The sequence below is a fragment of the Rhinopithecus roxellana genome, chromosome 18, assembly GCF_007565055.1.
Source record: "Rhinopithecus roxellana isolate Shanxi Qingling chromosome 18, ASM756505v1, whole genome shotgun sequence".
Lineage (NCBI taxonomy): Eukaryota > Metazoa > Chordata > Mammalia > Primates > Cercopithecidae > Rhinopithecus > Rhinopithecus roxellana.
Window position 1 is genome coordinate 28,312,490 of NC_044566.1, and position 17,351 is coordinate 28,329,840.

General features: G+C 37.2%; 1 protein-coding gene across 1 annotated transcript in view; it reads right to left on the reverse strand.

Moving 5' to 3' along the window:
* The window catches only part of UCHL3 (ubiquitin C-terminal hydrolase L3), a 58,940-nt gene that overhangs the window by 24,044 nt on the left and 17,545 nt on the right, over nucleotides 1-17,351 (reverse strand). Inside the window, exons 5-6 of the mRNA XM_010358290.2 lie at nucleotides 17,192-17,277; nucleotides 14,998-15,045 (exon numbers count right to left, since the gene is read on the reverse strand). Of these exons, the coding sequence (XP_010356592.2) occupies nucleotides 14,998-15,045; nucleotides 17,192-17,277 (134 nt within the window). The remainder of the gene's footprint in view (nucleotides 1-14,997; nucleotides 15,046-17,191; nucleotides 17,278-17,351) is intronic.

The following is a 17,351-nucleotide window of genomic DNA, read 5'->3' on the forward strand; positions in this document are numbered from 1 at the left end:
GGTCATATTTATTTTTACCTCCTAATGCTAAATGAACACACTATACACATATTATCTTCAACTGTATAATTTACACTATACACATATTATCTTCAACTGTATAATTTACACTATACACATATTATCTTCAACTGTATAATTTCCAGAGATAATTCATAATACAGACAACAAAGTGTACATCATATACATTTTCAATTTCAAAGAGTTGATCTAATTCAGAAAAAGACTTTCAAGCAATAACATTTCAAGAGATGGAAGGACTTTGAAATAAAGTGTGCTATTATGGAAACCTAAAATTCATAGGCTTTCCTCCTAGAATTACAAAGATTAAAGACACATACACCAACTTTAAAATCTTTATAATATTAATGGTTAATGCAATTGTTTAAGCAACCTAATTTTTAGCTCTGCTTTCAAATATGAAAATTTAAACTGTGAGCTGAATCTCGAGCTAGATGGCTAATTTTTCATATATTCTTCCATACTAATTGGAAAAGATTAAATGTCTACAGTTTATTTTTGAATATTTCATAAGAGTCTTAAAGAGAGTTCACTTTTTAGAGAGTCTGAATAAAGAACTCAACTTCCTCGGTTTTTTCATTCTGGTGAAGAGTCCAAAATCACTAACAATTATTTATTTCATTAAAACTATTAACAACACCAGTGTTTGCCAGGACATTAACAGTGAACCTGTGCCCTCACTGTTGACTGTGTGAGCACTGCAACAGTATATACTGTGACGTAGATACACCACCTTACAGGAAATATAAATTCATCTCTTGATTATAGTTCAAAAAAACCTAGTCTAGGCTTTTCAGAAACCCGAGGAATTTTGAAAAGCAGATTAAATGTTTTACTCTTCAGGAAGAATGCTAAGATATTAAATAAGTAATTGTTGCATGAGATTTTTAAGCATTACTTCTGATTGAAACCCTCTGAGTTTAAACACACACACACACACATTCACTTACACACACAGAGAAAGTGAGCTATGAGAATACAGACCATAACCATGACGGTTTTGGGTTTTTCAGAAGCACGAGGACCTACTTGACTTGCCCAAAGCCACATAACTAGTGAGTGTGAAAGCCAGAGGCAGACTCATGACTCCCAGCTCCAATTTCAGTATTTTCCATTGCACACAAAGCCACTGTCCATCAACTGTTAACTAATTTGACTGATTCATAAAGGCACATCTATTACTATTTCTATCTGAATTCCTGAATATAATTCAAATCTACCTTCTAGTGGTCAAACTTAAAACTAGTTCAAAAAACAACAACAATCACCACCTAGGTCCTCAAAGGCCAAATTACTTTTCCTTTACAGTTAGTGTGCATGCACTTTTTTATACGGAAAAAAATGAATAAATTACTCTTTAAACTTTTAAATAAAATAACCAATGTATTCGAAATGCTGTAAAGGGTAAAAAGAAATGATCCAGACTTTAAAAAAAAAAAAATCAAAGAAAGCAGAGGATCTGCCTAAGAGTACTCCTCTATTAAGAAGTCAAGTGTTTTGCTAGTGGCTCACACCCATAATCCCAATACTTTGGGAGGCCAGGGCATAAGGATCACTTGAGCCCAGGAGTTCAAGACCAGCCTGGGTAACATAGGGAGACCCCATCACTACTAAAAATAAAAATAAAAAAATTAGCCAGGTGTGATGGTACATGCCTGTGGTCTCAGCTACTTGGGATGCTAAGGTAGAAGGATGGTTTGAGCCCAGGAGATCAAGCCACTGCACTGCAGCCTGAGCAAGAGAAGAGGAACCTGTCTCAAAGCAAAAAAAAGGAAGAAAGAAAGAAAGAGTTTGGTTTGGTGGGTACTGTAAGTGCTTAAATCCAAATTATGTTAAAATTCTAAAATAAAGTAAGTGGGTTTTGGTTTACAGCCAAGGCATTTTCTCATTTAAATTGACATACTGTTATTACGAAAAATATCCTTATAACCATGTAATTTCTTGAACATGAAGGGATCATTAGTGGGTAGATAGTTAAAATAATTACTGTTTTCTAAAATGTACCTAACATGATTACCAAAAGAATGTGGCTGGTTTATGGGTAAGATTTCTTGTTAAAAGAAAAAAAAAAATCTAGTGTTGAGTAAGAACTGACTTAGATGTTAAAGGCAAAAAAGAACAAAGTATTTGGCACAACTCTGAATGACTATTTGTAGCTTATTACATGTTTGCATTAAATTACTAGCTGTGAATAGCCTCGCTTTTAAGGCAAAAACAAAAATTTAAATTTTAAATACCTCATTTTATGTAGTTTGAGCAATTTGATTTACCTACATGTTTTGTTGCCTTAAGAGCATGGAAGTACCCACTAGCTGTGTGACCTTGAATATACTAGCAACTTCTTAGATTTCCCATCTGCAAAATGGGGTAACAGTTATCTTATGGAGTTGAGAAGATCAAACTAGGGTACATACAGCACTTAGTTAGCCTAACCTATAACATGAATTCAGAAAATGGTACCTATCATTATAATAATATGGTAGACATACTTTCAAAAGGAGTAAGAATTAAGAAGGTGAAAATACTTGAAAGCTGGTGAGCACCTCAAACAATTTTGAGGAGAGGGAGAGGGAGGATAAGACCACTGAGTCTAAAATATGGCACATGGAAAATAAAATAATTGGGAACATCTCTAGAGCTGCCAAATGCTATGAAAATTAGATTATAAACGTGTGTACACATATGTGTAAGGACATGTGTGTGTGCACGCATGAGAACACATACATGTATAACTTTGAGTTTAAAATCAAAATTATAAATTAATTCTAAATGAATTTCTGTAGATTTTTTAGTAAATTTCAGTGTATGTAATACATTGGATTACAGTAAATATAAGGTTCAAATTTTAAAAAGGAAATTAAAACCAGATCCATGCAAAAGATACAAAGTTTCCTACAGTGTATCCATGTTCGGTTGGCAAAGAAGTCACAAGTTAAATACGGGATAGATACCAAAATACACAAAATACCACTACATATTCCATGGAAAATCTGGATAATGGTAAGTTTCTTCATTTTGCTCACCTAATAAATCAAGATGCCCACAGACATCAAGATATTCTAAAAAGACTTTTTTCCCCGACTGGTTTAACAATTATGTTTTCTCCCTTCAGTTTATAATTCTCCATGTTAGAAATATCTATTAATATAATACCTGCACATCTACATGTTACAGGTTACATTAAACCTAAGCTTACCATTGTTAAACTGTTCAAACTAATTCCCAGAAATTATTTTCTTTACAATTTGAGAGTAGCCCCAAATAAAGTTCTCCTTTATTACAAATGAAGAAAATCTTATATCCTAACATTACCCTCTATTCTGGAAAGCTGTGATATAAAACAAAACTAACAGAAAACTTTCACCATCACCAAACACAACATCAATTCTATTTTTATTGCTGAAAGCATTCTTAGACGAGTCTTATCTAGTCAGATCTGGAAGGGTAAACTGGTAAGTTTGGTCTAAGAATTTTCCTTTAAAATAAGTAATAATTTAGTATCTCCATTTCTAAAATTCTGAGATCAGCAAAGAAGAAAGAAGGGGGAAGGAAAGGAGAGAAATGGAGAGGAGAAAAAGAAGGGAAGGACAGAGGGAGGGAGAGAAAAGGGGAAAGGGAATGCCTCTATTCAGGGAATGTTCGGAAAAAACAAAAAAAGATAAAAGAGAGACAGAGGCAAGCTAGAGAGTCCCAGAGCATTTCTGGTTTTAAAAATAAAATAAAATAAAATAAAATAAAATTGCCTCCAAAAGATTAAATCATGTTAAAATAAAGAAAATGAGGTACGAAAAGTAAAGAAAAACAAAGATCAGAAAGTTGCAGTTTCAGACTTTTGACAAAATTGGACTCTACATCTTGAACTGCATGATACGTGTATTGTTTCCGCCTGATTCTTACAAGATAACCAGCAACTTGAATTTTACATTATTTAAGAACTAAGCTTCTTCCTAATATCCTCAGATTCTTTCAAAGTGAAGGAAGAAGGAAATAAATTCCAAAAGGAGGGAAATAAATATGTGAGCACCTTAATTTGTGTGTAAATCATTTTTGGCTTATTGGAATGACTTCTGTTATCTCTTTGGAATCCCAAAATAATAAAAATAACTAAAAACTATACTTCAAAGTAAAATGAAGCCATGCAAGTATACATATACATCTAATGAAGATGAAACTTTATCCTATTTACTACCACTGACAGTCTATACTGGCTGGGCCAAAAAATCCAAGTAGATTCTAAACAGGATTTTCTTAAATTAAAAATATACACACCCACACAAACACATACATGTATCTTTAATTATGTATATATATTTATGATGACATACTTGAAATCAGAAATTATTCACTGTTTACCTCACTGGTCAAATAATCCCGCTTTTACAGGTCAACAACACTAACCAAAATAGATTACATATTAATATTTCATTGTAAATTAATTATAATTTTATTTTATGATTTAAATTAACTTCATAAACTTTTACTAAAGACCTTTTAAATATCATTAGCAATCAAACATGCTATTTCCCCCTATTAAATAAGCAAAAATTTAGAAATAGAATTCAATACTGGCAAGGACAATTTTCAAAGCTGTGGTCACCACTGAAGTAAAAGATCTTTGAAGACACAAATTATGTCTCACTTATCTTTGTATGTACAATTCTAAGCACAGTGCCTAGTACAGTAGGTGCTCAGACAGGTTATCTGATTGAACAAATGAAAGAAAGACAACTTCACATTACTTAACAAGAATCATAAAAATGTTCATCCCTTTGAATCAGTAATCCCACCTACAAGAAACTACCTTAAAGAAAGAACCCAAAAGAATACTTAAACAGAGATATTCAATTAAGTTATATTTTTAACTTGAAAAACTAAAAATAATCTAAACATCAAAAGTTAAGGAAATGAAAAACAAACTGTGGTTTACTCACATGATAGTATACAGTAGCAAAGGTTTTTTTATGAGGAAATTTTGATGAAACAAAAAAATGTTCACGGTAATATGTTAAGAAAAAAGTCAAACAAAATTGCTTGATCTCAACTGTTCTTAAAATGTACTAAAAAAAGAATGGTAGCAATTATACATAGATGCTAAAAGTGTCTTTTGCTATTTTTTCCATACTGGTATGTTTATTTGAAAACAGAAAACAATACTGCTGTTATTTTTCATTATTACTATTAATTTACATGGGGTGTTCTGGGCAGCACAACAAACTTACTCTTTTTACAAAAAGTTAAACAATAAATCATTAGGCAATCTCTACCCATATCTGGGTTGGCTCCTAAATTAATATGGACAAATCACAAATTTTAGGAATTACTTTTTAGTTAAGTGTCAATGAAGTAAAAGTAGGGTCTGAAGGCAAATAAAATACCTTCGGATTTTTGTTTCTTGCCTTCACATTTGACTTGCAGACTCTTCCCACTCTTACATCACTGATATTTCTTCGCAATTTTAAAAACACTTATTAGAATCTTCTGTGAGTAGAAAAGCCTTAAAATAAGGAGATCTTCTAATCTACTAGACACTTCAGTGGAAGCCCAAACCATATCAAGTTGGAATTTCCTGCCAATCTTATTATTCTACAGTTATTCTGAAAGGTCTTAGTTGCAGTGAATACACAGTCATCCCTCGATATCCATGGACTATTAGTTTCAGGACCCCCTGAAGATACCAAAATCCACGGACGCTCACAAGCCTTGTATAAAATTGTGTAGTATCTGCATATAACCTACGTACCTCCTCCTGTATATTCTAAATCATTTCTAGATTACTTGTAATACCTAATACAATGTAAATGCTATATAAATTGTTGTTATACTATATCGTTTAGAGAATAATGACAAGAAAAAAGTCTGTATATATTCAGTACAGACACAACCATCTTTTTTTTCAAATATTTTTTCTCCTTTTTGTCTGAGACAAGGTCTCTGCAACCCAGGCTGGAGTGCAGCAGCATGATCACAGCTCACTGCAGTCTTGACCTCCTGAGCTGAAGCCATCCTCCCACCTCAGCCTCCCAAGTAGCTGGGACTACAGAGTAGCTGGAACTACGGGTGCATGCCACCACACCTGAATAATTTTTTTGTACATACAGGGTCTCACTATGTTGCCCAGGCTGGTCTCAAACTCCTGGCCTCAAGCGATCCTCCCTTCTTGGCCTCCCAAAGTGCTGGGATTACAGGCATGAGCTACCCTGCCCAGCCTCAAATATTTCCATTAAGTGGTTGGTTGAATCCACAAATAAGGAACCCACCATTACAGCAGGCCAACTGTATACATTCATTTTAAATTTCTTAACTGGTCATGCATGTATCAGGTTATATTAATTTTAAAATCAGTAACTATTTTTCTAGAACTTTCAGCCGTATTTCATTTAGGGCTGCACATTACCATAACACACATGACCAATACATTAGTCAACTGAAAGCTTAGCTTTATTTGTCTATTATTAATTTTTGTAACACAGTGCTTCAAAACTCAATCATGAACTCACTTTAAAGAAATAAAATTCAGGGCCAGGCGCAGTAGCTCACGCCTGTAATCCCAGCACTTTGGGAGGAGAGGCGAGTGGATCACGAGGTCAGGAGAATGAGACCATCCTGTCTAACACTGTGAAATCCTGTCTCTACTAAAAATACAAAAAATTAGCTGGGTGTGGTGGCACGCACCTGTAGTCCCAGCTACTTGGGAGGCTGAGGCACAAGGTCAGGAGATCGAGACCATCCTGGCTAACACTGTGAAACCCCATCTCTACTAAAAATACAAAAAATTAGCCAGGCATGGTGGCATGTGCCTGTAGTCCTAGCTACCTAGGAGGCTGAGGCAGGAGAATTGCTTGAACCCGGGATGCTGAGGTTGCAGTGAGCAGAGATTGCGCCACTGCACTCCAGCCTGGATGACAGAGCGAGACTTCATATCAAAAAATAATAATAATAAAGAAAAAATTTAAAAAAATAAAATTCAGGAGTAACTGAAAAGCTATCAATTTACTATTTCTCAGACAATCTGTTTCCTATCCCAAGCTAGGATATAAATAGTCACATTAAGCCTAATACAAAACACTGGTCTTAACAAAACTGCTACAAAATTAGCTGTCAAACTTTTATTGAAAGTGTTTGGCCAGCAACGGTGGCTCACACCTGTAATCCCAGCACTTTGGGAGGCCAAAGTAGGCAAATTACCTGAAGCCAGGAGCTCAAGATCAGCCTAGCCAACATGGCAAAACCCCATCTCTACTAAAAATATAAAAACTAGCCAGGCGTGGTGGCACACACCTGTAGTCACAGCTACTGGGGGGGGGGGGGGGGGGCAGAGGCAGGGGAATCGCTTGAACCTGGGAGGCAGAGATTGCAGTGAGCGGAGATCGTGCCACAGCACTCCAGCCTGGGTGACAGAACAAGACTATGAAGAAGGGAAGGGGAGGGGAGGGGAGGGGAGGGGAGGGGAGGGGAGGGCAGGGAAGGGAAGGGAAAAGGGGAGGGAAGGGAAGGGAAAAGGTGAGGGAAGGGAAGAGAAAAGGGAAGGGAAGGGAAGGGAAGGGAAAAGGGAAGGCAAAGTAAGGGAAAAGGGAAGGGAAGGGAAAAGGGAAGGCAAGGTAAGGGAAAAGGGAAGGGAAAGGAAAAGGGAAGGGAAGGGAAAGGGAAGGGAAGGGAAAAGGGAAAAGGGAAAGGAAGGGAGGGAAAAGGGAAGGGAAGGGAAAAGGGAAGGGAAGAAGGGAAAAGAGAAGGGAAGGGAAAATGGAAGGCAAGGGAAAAGGAAGGGAAAAGGGAAGGCAAGGGAAAAGGAAAGGGAAGGGAAAAGGAAAGGGAAGGAAAAAGGAAAGGGAAAGAAAAGGAAAGGAAGAAGGAAAGAAGGAAGGAAGGAAGGAAGGAAAGAAAAGAAAGAAAGAAAGAAAGGAAAAGAAAAGAAAAGAAAAGAAAGAAAGAAAGAAAGAGAGAGAGAGAGAGAGAAGAGAGAGAGAGAGAGAGAGAGAGAAAGAAAGAGTGAGTTTGTTTGAAGGTGGGGGTGACAGGAGGAAGACAGAGGAACTAGGACTAGATTCTGCAGCCGGACAGTTTGAGCTCAAATTCTAGTTCTAACACTTAGTAGATACGTGACCTTGGGGAAAGTAACTAAAACCTTCTGTGCCTCAATTGCTTCATCTAAAGAAGGCAGACAAGAGGACAATAGTAATACCTCATAAGGCTGGTACTGGAATTAAATGACAGGTATCAAACTTCTGTAGCACTACCCAAAAGACGCAACTCTAATAACACTATTTTATTTGATCTAGAAGAAAGCATAAAATGGTGGTTGTAGCAAGTGAAAATCAATGGAAAAAAAGAAAACACTCTTTGCCACTAATAATTTAATTTCCTCATTGTTTCCTCATATCCCGTTGTTCTTTTTTTGTTTTTACTCTTAAGTGAAAGATGAAAGCAATACCTTTCAGTGTAAGTTAATGAAGCATAAGTGAGGTGGGGCTACTGTTCAGATTTCTGTATTAGCCCATCTACCAGACAATCACAGCGGGATGGAGAAAAGTACGTAAGTAAACAACTACTCTAGAGTGGTATGCTATGGCCAATCTTCTGAAAAGACTACTGTATTTTGGTGACTCAACTTATAGGTTTCTCATTTAGTCTACAAATCTCAGCAGGCAATAAGGCTCCTGCCTCCTCCATTCCCATGAAAACATTCTGATAGAGAGTACCAATGATGCCAGTGATGATTCTACTTGTTATTACACTATATTACTATTGGCTCCTTTTCCTCTACCCACTCTTTCAACACCTACATGCCCCAAGGATTTATTGTTGGTCAACCGCTATTCTCCCTCTGTAGAATTCTCAGGGTTCTAACTAGTACTCAAAGACTGAAGACTCTGGATATCTCGCCTGAGCTCTAGACTCCTACACATATGACCCAAAAAAACTCACCTTAAACTCAATAGGTTGAAAAGTAAATATACCATCTTTGGTGGTTCTCAGTTTATAAAATCCAAGCCCCCCCGATATGGCTTCACCCTATTACTTCAGCCTCATCTTCTGCCATTCAGATTCATTTTACTGGATGCCAGTAAATAAAATTACTGCCTAATATTTATTGAATGCCCATTAAATGCCAGGTACTATTCTAAGCAGTTTATATAATCAACTCATTAATTTTCACAACAATCCCATAAGGTAAATGCCATTATTTCTATTTTGTGCTGAAGAAAGTATCCTGCCTAAGCTAATAAGCAGTGGAGTCAGTATACAAACCTATATCCTATGCTCTTACCTTCAAACTATGTAATTCTTAAACATGCCTATACATGTCCAGTTTGTCTTGGGGATTCAAAGTGAACAGACAAACAAGGCCTATTCCACCACGGGACTTACATTCTAGTTAGCAGAATAAACAAATATACACAAGGAAGAAATAACTTATTATTGACTATTTTAAAGTGCCAGGAAGAAAATAAACAGGATTTTATGACAGAAAATAAGACAGAAGAACCTAATTAACAGTGATGAAAGAAGGCTTCTCTGAAAAGTGACTTTTTTGTTTTTTTTTATTTTTGAGACAGAGTTTTGCTCTGTCACCCAGGCTGGAGTGCAGTGGCACAATCTCGGCTCACTGCAAGCTCCGCCTCCCAGCTTCACACCATTCTCCTGCCGCAGCCTCCCAAGTAGCTGAGACTACAGGAGTGTGCCACCACGCCTGGCTAATTTTTTTGTATTTTTAGTAGAGACAGGGTTTCACCGTGTTAGCCAGGATGGTCTCGATCTCCCGACTTTGTGATCCGCCTGCCTCAGCCTCTCAAAGTGCTGGGATTACAGGCGTGAGCCACCGCACCCAGCCTGAAAAGTGACTTTTAAGATGAGACCTGAATGATGAGAAGTCTCCAACTCTGCAAAGAGAAGTGGTATACCCAGAAGTATACTGCATCATTAGAAAGCACAAAGATGGTGTTACGGACTGAATTGTGTCCCCTCTGCCAAATTCATACGTTGAAGCCCTAACCTTCAATGTGACTGTATTTGAAAACAGGGCATGGAAGGAAGTAGTTAATGTTAAGTAAGGTCATAAGAATGGGGCACTAATCCAATAGGACTGATATCCTTATAAGAAAAGGAAGAGATATTAGTCGATTGATCTGTCTCTCTCCCTCTCTCTCCCGCTCTCTCTCCACGCCTCCTCCATATGAACACACAGGACAGGCCATGTGAGGCTACAGTGAGAAGGTGGTAGTCTACAAGCCAGGAAGGGACATCTCAGTAAAAGCCAACTCTGCTGACACTCTGCTGTTGGATTTCCAGCCCCAAGAACTGTGTGATAATAAATTTCTGTTGTTAAAGTCACCTGGTAATAATTTGAGATAAATGCCCAAGCAGACTAATACAGACAGGAAAGACCTAGGTATTTTGTAGGAACTGACAAAAAAAAAAAAAAAGTCAGTAGGATGGAATACAAACAGCAATGGAGATAATAATACACTGAACACTCTTAAGCCCATAGACGGGAGATAACATTTTTTTTTTTTTTTTCCTGAGACAGAGTCTCACTCTTGTCGCCCAGCCTGAAGTGCAGTGGTGGGATATTGGCTCACTGCAATCTCTGCCTCCCAAGTTCAAGCAATTCTCCTGCCTCAGCCTCTGGAATAGCTGGGATTACAGGCACATGCCACCACACCCGGCTGGTTTTTGTATTTTTAGTAGAGACGAGGTTTCACCATATTGGCCAGGCTGGTCTTGAGCTCCTGACCTCAGGTGATCCACCCACCTTGGCCTCCCAAAGTGCTGGGATTACAGGCGTGAGCCACCATGCCCAGCCAGGAGATGAATCTTAAATGAGATGATCAGAGAAATATTAAAATTTCCTGGTGCAGGAATTTCAAGTCAGATGACAACTGGATTTTGAAACGTGTAGTGCAGGTTTTTGTTCTCTCAGTGACTGGAAGACACTAACATATGGCAACTAGAGGTCAGTATATTCCACCCTGGAGTGCATAAAACAGCCCCGCACAAAAAAGAATTGAACCCTTTCCAAAATGTTAACACTGTCCTATTCGGAAACAATGGCTAATGGATATGTTTTGTTTACTCAGAGGACTACAGAAAACTAATATTTGCCGCCCCCATCCCCCACTTTTTTTTAATTTCTTACACTACCAAGGACAGTTCTGAGCTAATTCTGGTTAATTAATACACATACATGTGTTGTATTGTGTGTAAGGAACAGTATTGGATAATTTGGAACATGCACAAATGAATCAGATGCCAATGCTAGGCCCAAGAGTCACAGAAAGGGAGATATACCATACTTCAACACACTAAGGCGCCATTGGTTACATGACACACCATTTTGTGAACCACTAAGATGGGAATAACGCCAAGTTAAACTATGACATCAATTGTAACATACATTCTAATTTTAGAGTTTTTAAAATGTGAAAAAAATGCACATCTTAAAAAATGAAAGAGAATATGAAGTAGCTAAAATGCAAATAGTTGGAGTAGTCATATAAAGAGTTCATATAAAGGATAAAATACATCCAGTTCTCATAATCAGGAACTGCTTCATGCTGAAGATCATACTAAGCCGAGTCTTGAAGAATGGATAGAAGTAAGAAGTGCAAGAGATTGAGGGAAAGAATATTTTCAGAAACAGAGTACTGCAAGAAGAATAGCAATAATAAAATAAGGAAATAAGGGATGGCTAAAAAGGAATACTTAAAGTTAGAAAGACAAGTTAAAATAGAGAAAGAAAGAAAGAAAGAAAGAAAGAAAGAAAGAAAGAAAGAAAGAAAGAAAGAAAGAAAGAAAGAAAGAGAAAGAAAGGAAGGAAGGAAGGAAGGAAGGAAGGAAGGAAGGAAGGAAGGAAGGAAGGAAGGAAGGAAGGAAGGAAGGAAGGAAGGAAGGAAGGAAGGAGAGAGAGAGGAAGGAAGGAAGGAAGGAAGGAAGGAAGGAAGGAAGGAAGGCAGGCAGGCAGGCAGGCAGGCAGGAGAGAGAGAGAGAGGAAGGAAGGAAGGAAGGAAGGAAGGAAGGAAGGAAGGAAGGAAGGAAGGAAGGAAGGAAGGAAGGAAGGAAGGAAGGAAGGAAGGGGAAAAGAAGAGAAGAGGAGAGGAGAGAGGAGAGAGGGGAGAGGAGAGGAGAGGAGAGAAAGGAAAGAAAGGAAGGAAAGAAGGGAAGGAAGGGAAGGAAAGGAAAGAAAGGAAAGAAAGGAAGAAAGCAAGAAAGCAAGCAAGAAAGACAGACAGACAGGGTTAGGAAAACCTTGAATGCAGCTAGGTTAAAGAGCCTGGAACTGACTGCACAGGCTTGAGCAATCATATTCTCAAACACTGTTTTTTTTCACTCCGACACATTTTAGGGTTATAATATACAGAAAAAATATGGCTCACTCCAGTAGTATTTCTAAACCGTGGGAGATGGGAAAGGAGCAGAAAAGATTAATTCTTATGGGAGTACACAGTAATGTAAAAAAGCCCTCCAGAAAATTCTAACTTCTATCTGCATTCTACCTTGAGAATTACTGCTGTATGCACTAGGAAACCCCTAGAAAAATTTTAGCAGCCAACTGATTCAGGTACACTTCGGGAAAGGGAATCCAGCAGAATGGTGTGAAAATGAATGAGAATTGGAATAAAAACTGAGAATCTGCATAAAAAGCAGATCTTCTAAACCAGAAGTTAACAAATTTGTACTAGATTAGTTACAGTGGGAAAAAGTATGGTTGAACTACTGTAAGAAACAGAAACAATAAAGGGAAGAAAAAGTTTAAGATGTAGATAATAAGCTCAAACAAAAGTGCATTCTAAAATACAGTGGGTCATTCAGATGATAACAGGCATCCAAGACTGGAAAGAATGAAGGCGGTTAGATCTGAAAAAAGAGACATGAAGATCATTTAAAAAGAAGTTTAAATGTAAATCCATAATTTGGACAAAACTCCAAAAAGGGGGCAAGAGAAGTATGGCAAAAATAAATATTTTTTGTAGTTAATATGTATTAAAGCATTTAATTGCTTTATTACAAGTAATTGTCTTCATATCTTTTTTTTTTCTTTTTTTTTTTGAGACAGAGTCTCGCTCTGTCGCCCAGGCTGGAGTGCAGTGGCACGATCTCCACTCACTGCAAGCTCCGCCTCCTGGGTTCGCCATTTTCCTGCCTCTGCCTCCCGTGTAGCTGGGACTACAGACGCCCACCACCACGCCCGGCTAATTTTTGTATTTTTAGTAGAGACGGGGTTTCACCGTGTTAGACAGGATGGTCTCGATCTCCTGACCTCGTGATCTGCCGTCTCGGCCTCCCAAAGTGCTGGGATTACAGGCTTGAGCCACCGCGCCCGGCCGTAATTGTCTTCATATCTTAACAATAAACTTATGCTGATCCTCATCATCACCAATTTTAACACTATAAATTTGCAAACAAAAAATCAAAGCATAGTGAAAATTATTATTATATTCAGGATCATATAAAGCAATACAAAACAGCATTTCATGAATTTCCAATCTGCTGTTAAAAACATTTAGACGGGCCTCTTATGTGTTTGCATATGGATAAACTTAGTCAAAAACAATAATCCACACCTTTGAAAGCAGCACCTAAGAGCAACCTATATATATATATATTTTATAGAGACAGAGCCTTGCTCTGTCCCCCATGCTGGAGTGCAATGGTGCAATCACAGGTCACTATAACCTGAGCTCAAGTTATCCTCCCACCTCAGCCTCCCTAGTACCTAGTGCTACAGGTGCGTGCACCACCACACCTGGCTAATTTTTATTACGTTTTCTAGAGACAGAGCCTTGCTATGTTGCCCAGGCTGGTCTCAAACTCCTGGCCTCAAGTGATCCTTCTGCTTTAACTTTCCAAAGCACTGGGATTACACAGGTATGAGTCAGCATGCTCAGCCAAAATCAATGATTTTTAAATCAAATATTTTTTCAAGTTTTTTTTTAAGTATAAAGGCAATGCCCTCTTTTACATGAACGAGTGTGGTTTCGGCCAGGCGTGGTGGCTCATGCCTGTAATCCCAGCACTATGGTAGGCCGAGACGGGTGGATTACGAGGTCAGGAGATCGAGACCATCCTGGCTAACACGGTGAAACCCCGTCTCTACTAAAAATACAAAAAAATTAGCTGGGCGTGCTGGCAGGCGCCTGTAGTCCCAGCTACTCGGGAGGCTGAGGCAAGAGAATGGCGTGAACCTGGGAGGCTGGAGCTTGCAGTGAGCCGAGATCATGCCACTGCACTCCAGCCTGGGCAACTGAGTGAGACTCCGTCTCACAAAAAAAGAGTGGAGTTTCGAGTCACATATGGGATAAGAAAGAAGAAAACCTCTAATTCTCTGGTATTAACCCTTAAATGTGCTATAAACATACCAAACAGCTTTAAATTATTTTTGACTAAAATACCTTCTGGCAAACTTCCTCTTAGAGTGACAGAGCCAGGGCTGGAGGGAAGGCAAGAAAGAAAAGATGGAAGGAAAAACAAAAGAAACCAATAAATGAAAAAAGAGGCAAGAGAAGGAAAGGAAAATCAACCCAGCTGAACTAGCTAACACGGTGAAGATGGTAAAGATCATTACTTTACCCTCAAACAAATTTATTGAGCAAAGAAAATGATGTGGTTTTCTGCTGGAAGCAGGACATAATAAAGACACAGGCTATTTAACTGTACAATAGTGCAGGTATTTGTCTCAAAACAGTTGGAAGTCAAAGAAATCTGATAGGGAAGACACAGGCCACCGTGTAAGCCACACAAACAGCACACAATCTGCATTATCTCTAAATGATTAGATGAACTGAAACAGCAGACAGCAGCATCTTAACAGTTTGTCAAAACATGTTCTTTTACTACTTTATGACTGCTTTTGCTTAAGCAAATTCTCTCAAAGGAAAAAACAAAAAGCCAGGTAACTATCTAAAACTGTATGTCCTATAATAATAATACTATGGTTAAATTTACACATAGCAAGAAAAATTTAGAAAAAATGTGAAATACCTCAGTCTGACCTTCATGGGCACTGGTCTCATGAGTAACTCGGATGGCCTGTAATAAGAATAAAGGTATTCATTGGAAAAAAATGACTATACCCAACTTTTTAAATGAAAACAACAAAGCTAAATTTTAACACCTAAAGTCTTCTAAAAGAAACAACAAACTGAAGGAAATTTAAGAACAGCTTAGTACTAGATATTTAAGAATGATATCTGGGTAACCAAATGAATTACTGTACTGTGTAACCCACAAATCTCTGAAAACTTAGGAAATTGAATATCTGATTATTTGTAATTTCCAGGCTGTAAGTAGGGGCCATTTAACTTATTCAGTTGTTAGAACTAACACTTAACACTTTATTCAATTGAGACTAGAATAAAGTAAGCATTTCACAGATAGAGACCAAAGAAGCTTATCTCATCTGTTTCTCCAGGTTCCATGCTCCTCTGCAGCTCTGGCTGTATTTATGCTTAATCATGCAGTTTCAGTCAGCAATTGAGAAATGTGGAGCACAACTCATGCATTTATCAGAAGCTACAGAATTTAGTTTCCTGAACTAAAAAATAAACCACTCTTACAGTACCCACTATTTGCAAACATCCAAAGAAATGGGCACAATAGTAAATTACAGGTGAAAGTACAATCTTTATAAACAGCAATTTGGCAATAAATAAATATCCAAGCCTTAAAAACATGCAAACTATTTTATCCAGCAATTTCTCTTCTAGGAGTTTATATATTTACATAAAATTCTACATAATTATATATAATTAAGGATATTTACGAAGATTTAGCTACAATGATGTACCTTGCAGTATTTATTAAAATAGTGAAAAAGAAGAAAAACTATTAAATTTCTAACAATAATTTATTGGTGAAATACAATACTACATAATGGAAACTATGCAGCCATTAAATAATATCAAATATATACTTACTGGAAGGTAATACGTTTGTGATAAGTGAAAAAAGCAAGTTATAAAACAGTATTACAGTATGACCAAATTCTTGTTTAAAAAACTGTGTATATCCATACACTCCCTAAAAAATATTAATGTTTATCTACCTCTCATTAGTAAGATTACTGATTTTCATGTTGTTAATTTTTATGTATAATAAAAGATGTTTTATGAAGTCTCCAGTTTTTTTTAAAGAAAAAAACAATTTAAAATTCTCAAAGTATATTGGAATGCATAAAAACATAATCAAACCAATTAATTTATCAGGCACAAATTCTACATAAAGCATTGTTCTAGCCAAATAATTTGTAGACTATATGCCTAATTTCAAAGAATTTATAATCTATTTAATAATGTTATTAAAAAGTCAAAAGATTTCAAAAGAAAAATTGATTCCAAAGGTAATAAATTTTAAAAACAATTTCAGAACAGTTATATGAAGTGGTACAATCACTATTACCTGAATTAAATATAACCTACATTATATATATACCCTAGTTTATGTGGCCTGGTTATTACATTGATAAAATAGCCACAGTATGGTCTAACGTCTACCTTTAAACCTTTGCTTTTTCCTTTCATCTTCAGCCTTGTTCCAAATTCCCAGTAAAAGATACATAGCGTACTGGCAGGTATATATTTATTTTAGGGAGGGAATGGTAAGGAATAGTCAATCATAAGATATTTTATTAACTTGTAAATCAGGGCCAGGCACGGTGGCTCATGTCTGTAATCCTAGCACTTTGGGAGGCCGAGGTAGAGGTACTGCTTGAGGCCAGGAGTTCGAGACCAGCCTAACCAACATGGCAAAACCCTGTCTCTACTAAAAATAGAAAAACTAGCTAGGTGTGGTGCCACGCACCTGAAATCCTAGCTACTCAGGAGGCTGAGGCACAAGAATTGCTTGAACCCAGGAGGCAGAGCTTGCAGTGAGCAGAGATGGCACTGCTGCACTCCAGCCCGGGTGGCAGAGCAAGACTCCATTTCAAAAAAAAAATTTGTAAATCCAACTGCTTTTATCCATTAAGTCAGCTCTGAACACAGAAAAGAAATGTCAACTTATCAGCATTTATGGATATTTCAAAGTTATCTGAAAAGTACAAAAGGCTTTTCTTAATGGATACAATAAAATCCATAATTGCTCAAAACTATGGTTTCAAGACAAAACCCATAAACACATCTACAATCCCACAGAACTTTGTCCACATATGAGATCAAAACAGAAAGAAGGTACCGACATCATAGTTCTCCAGGTATCTGGCTCGTTCTTCAGGGCTCATTGATTCAGATTCCTCCAGAAATTTTTTTAAGGTTGATCCAGATTCTGAGAATATGAAAGAAGATAAAATTAAAAAGGCTTGATATAGCAGAGAGACCAATATATGAAAATACTAGAAG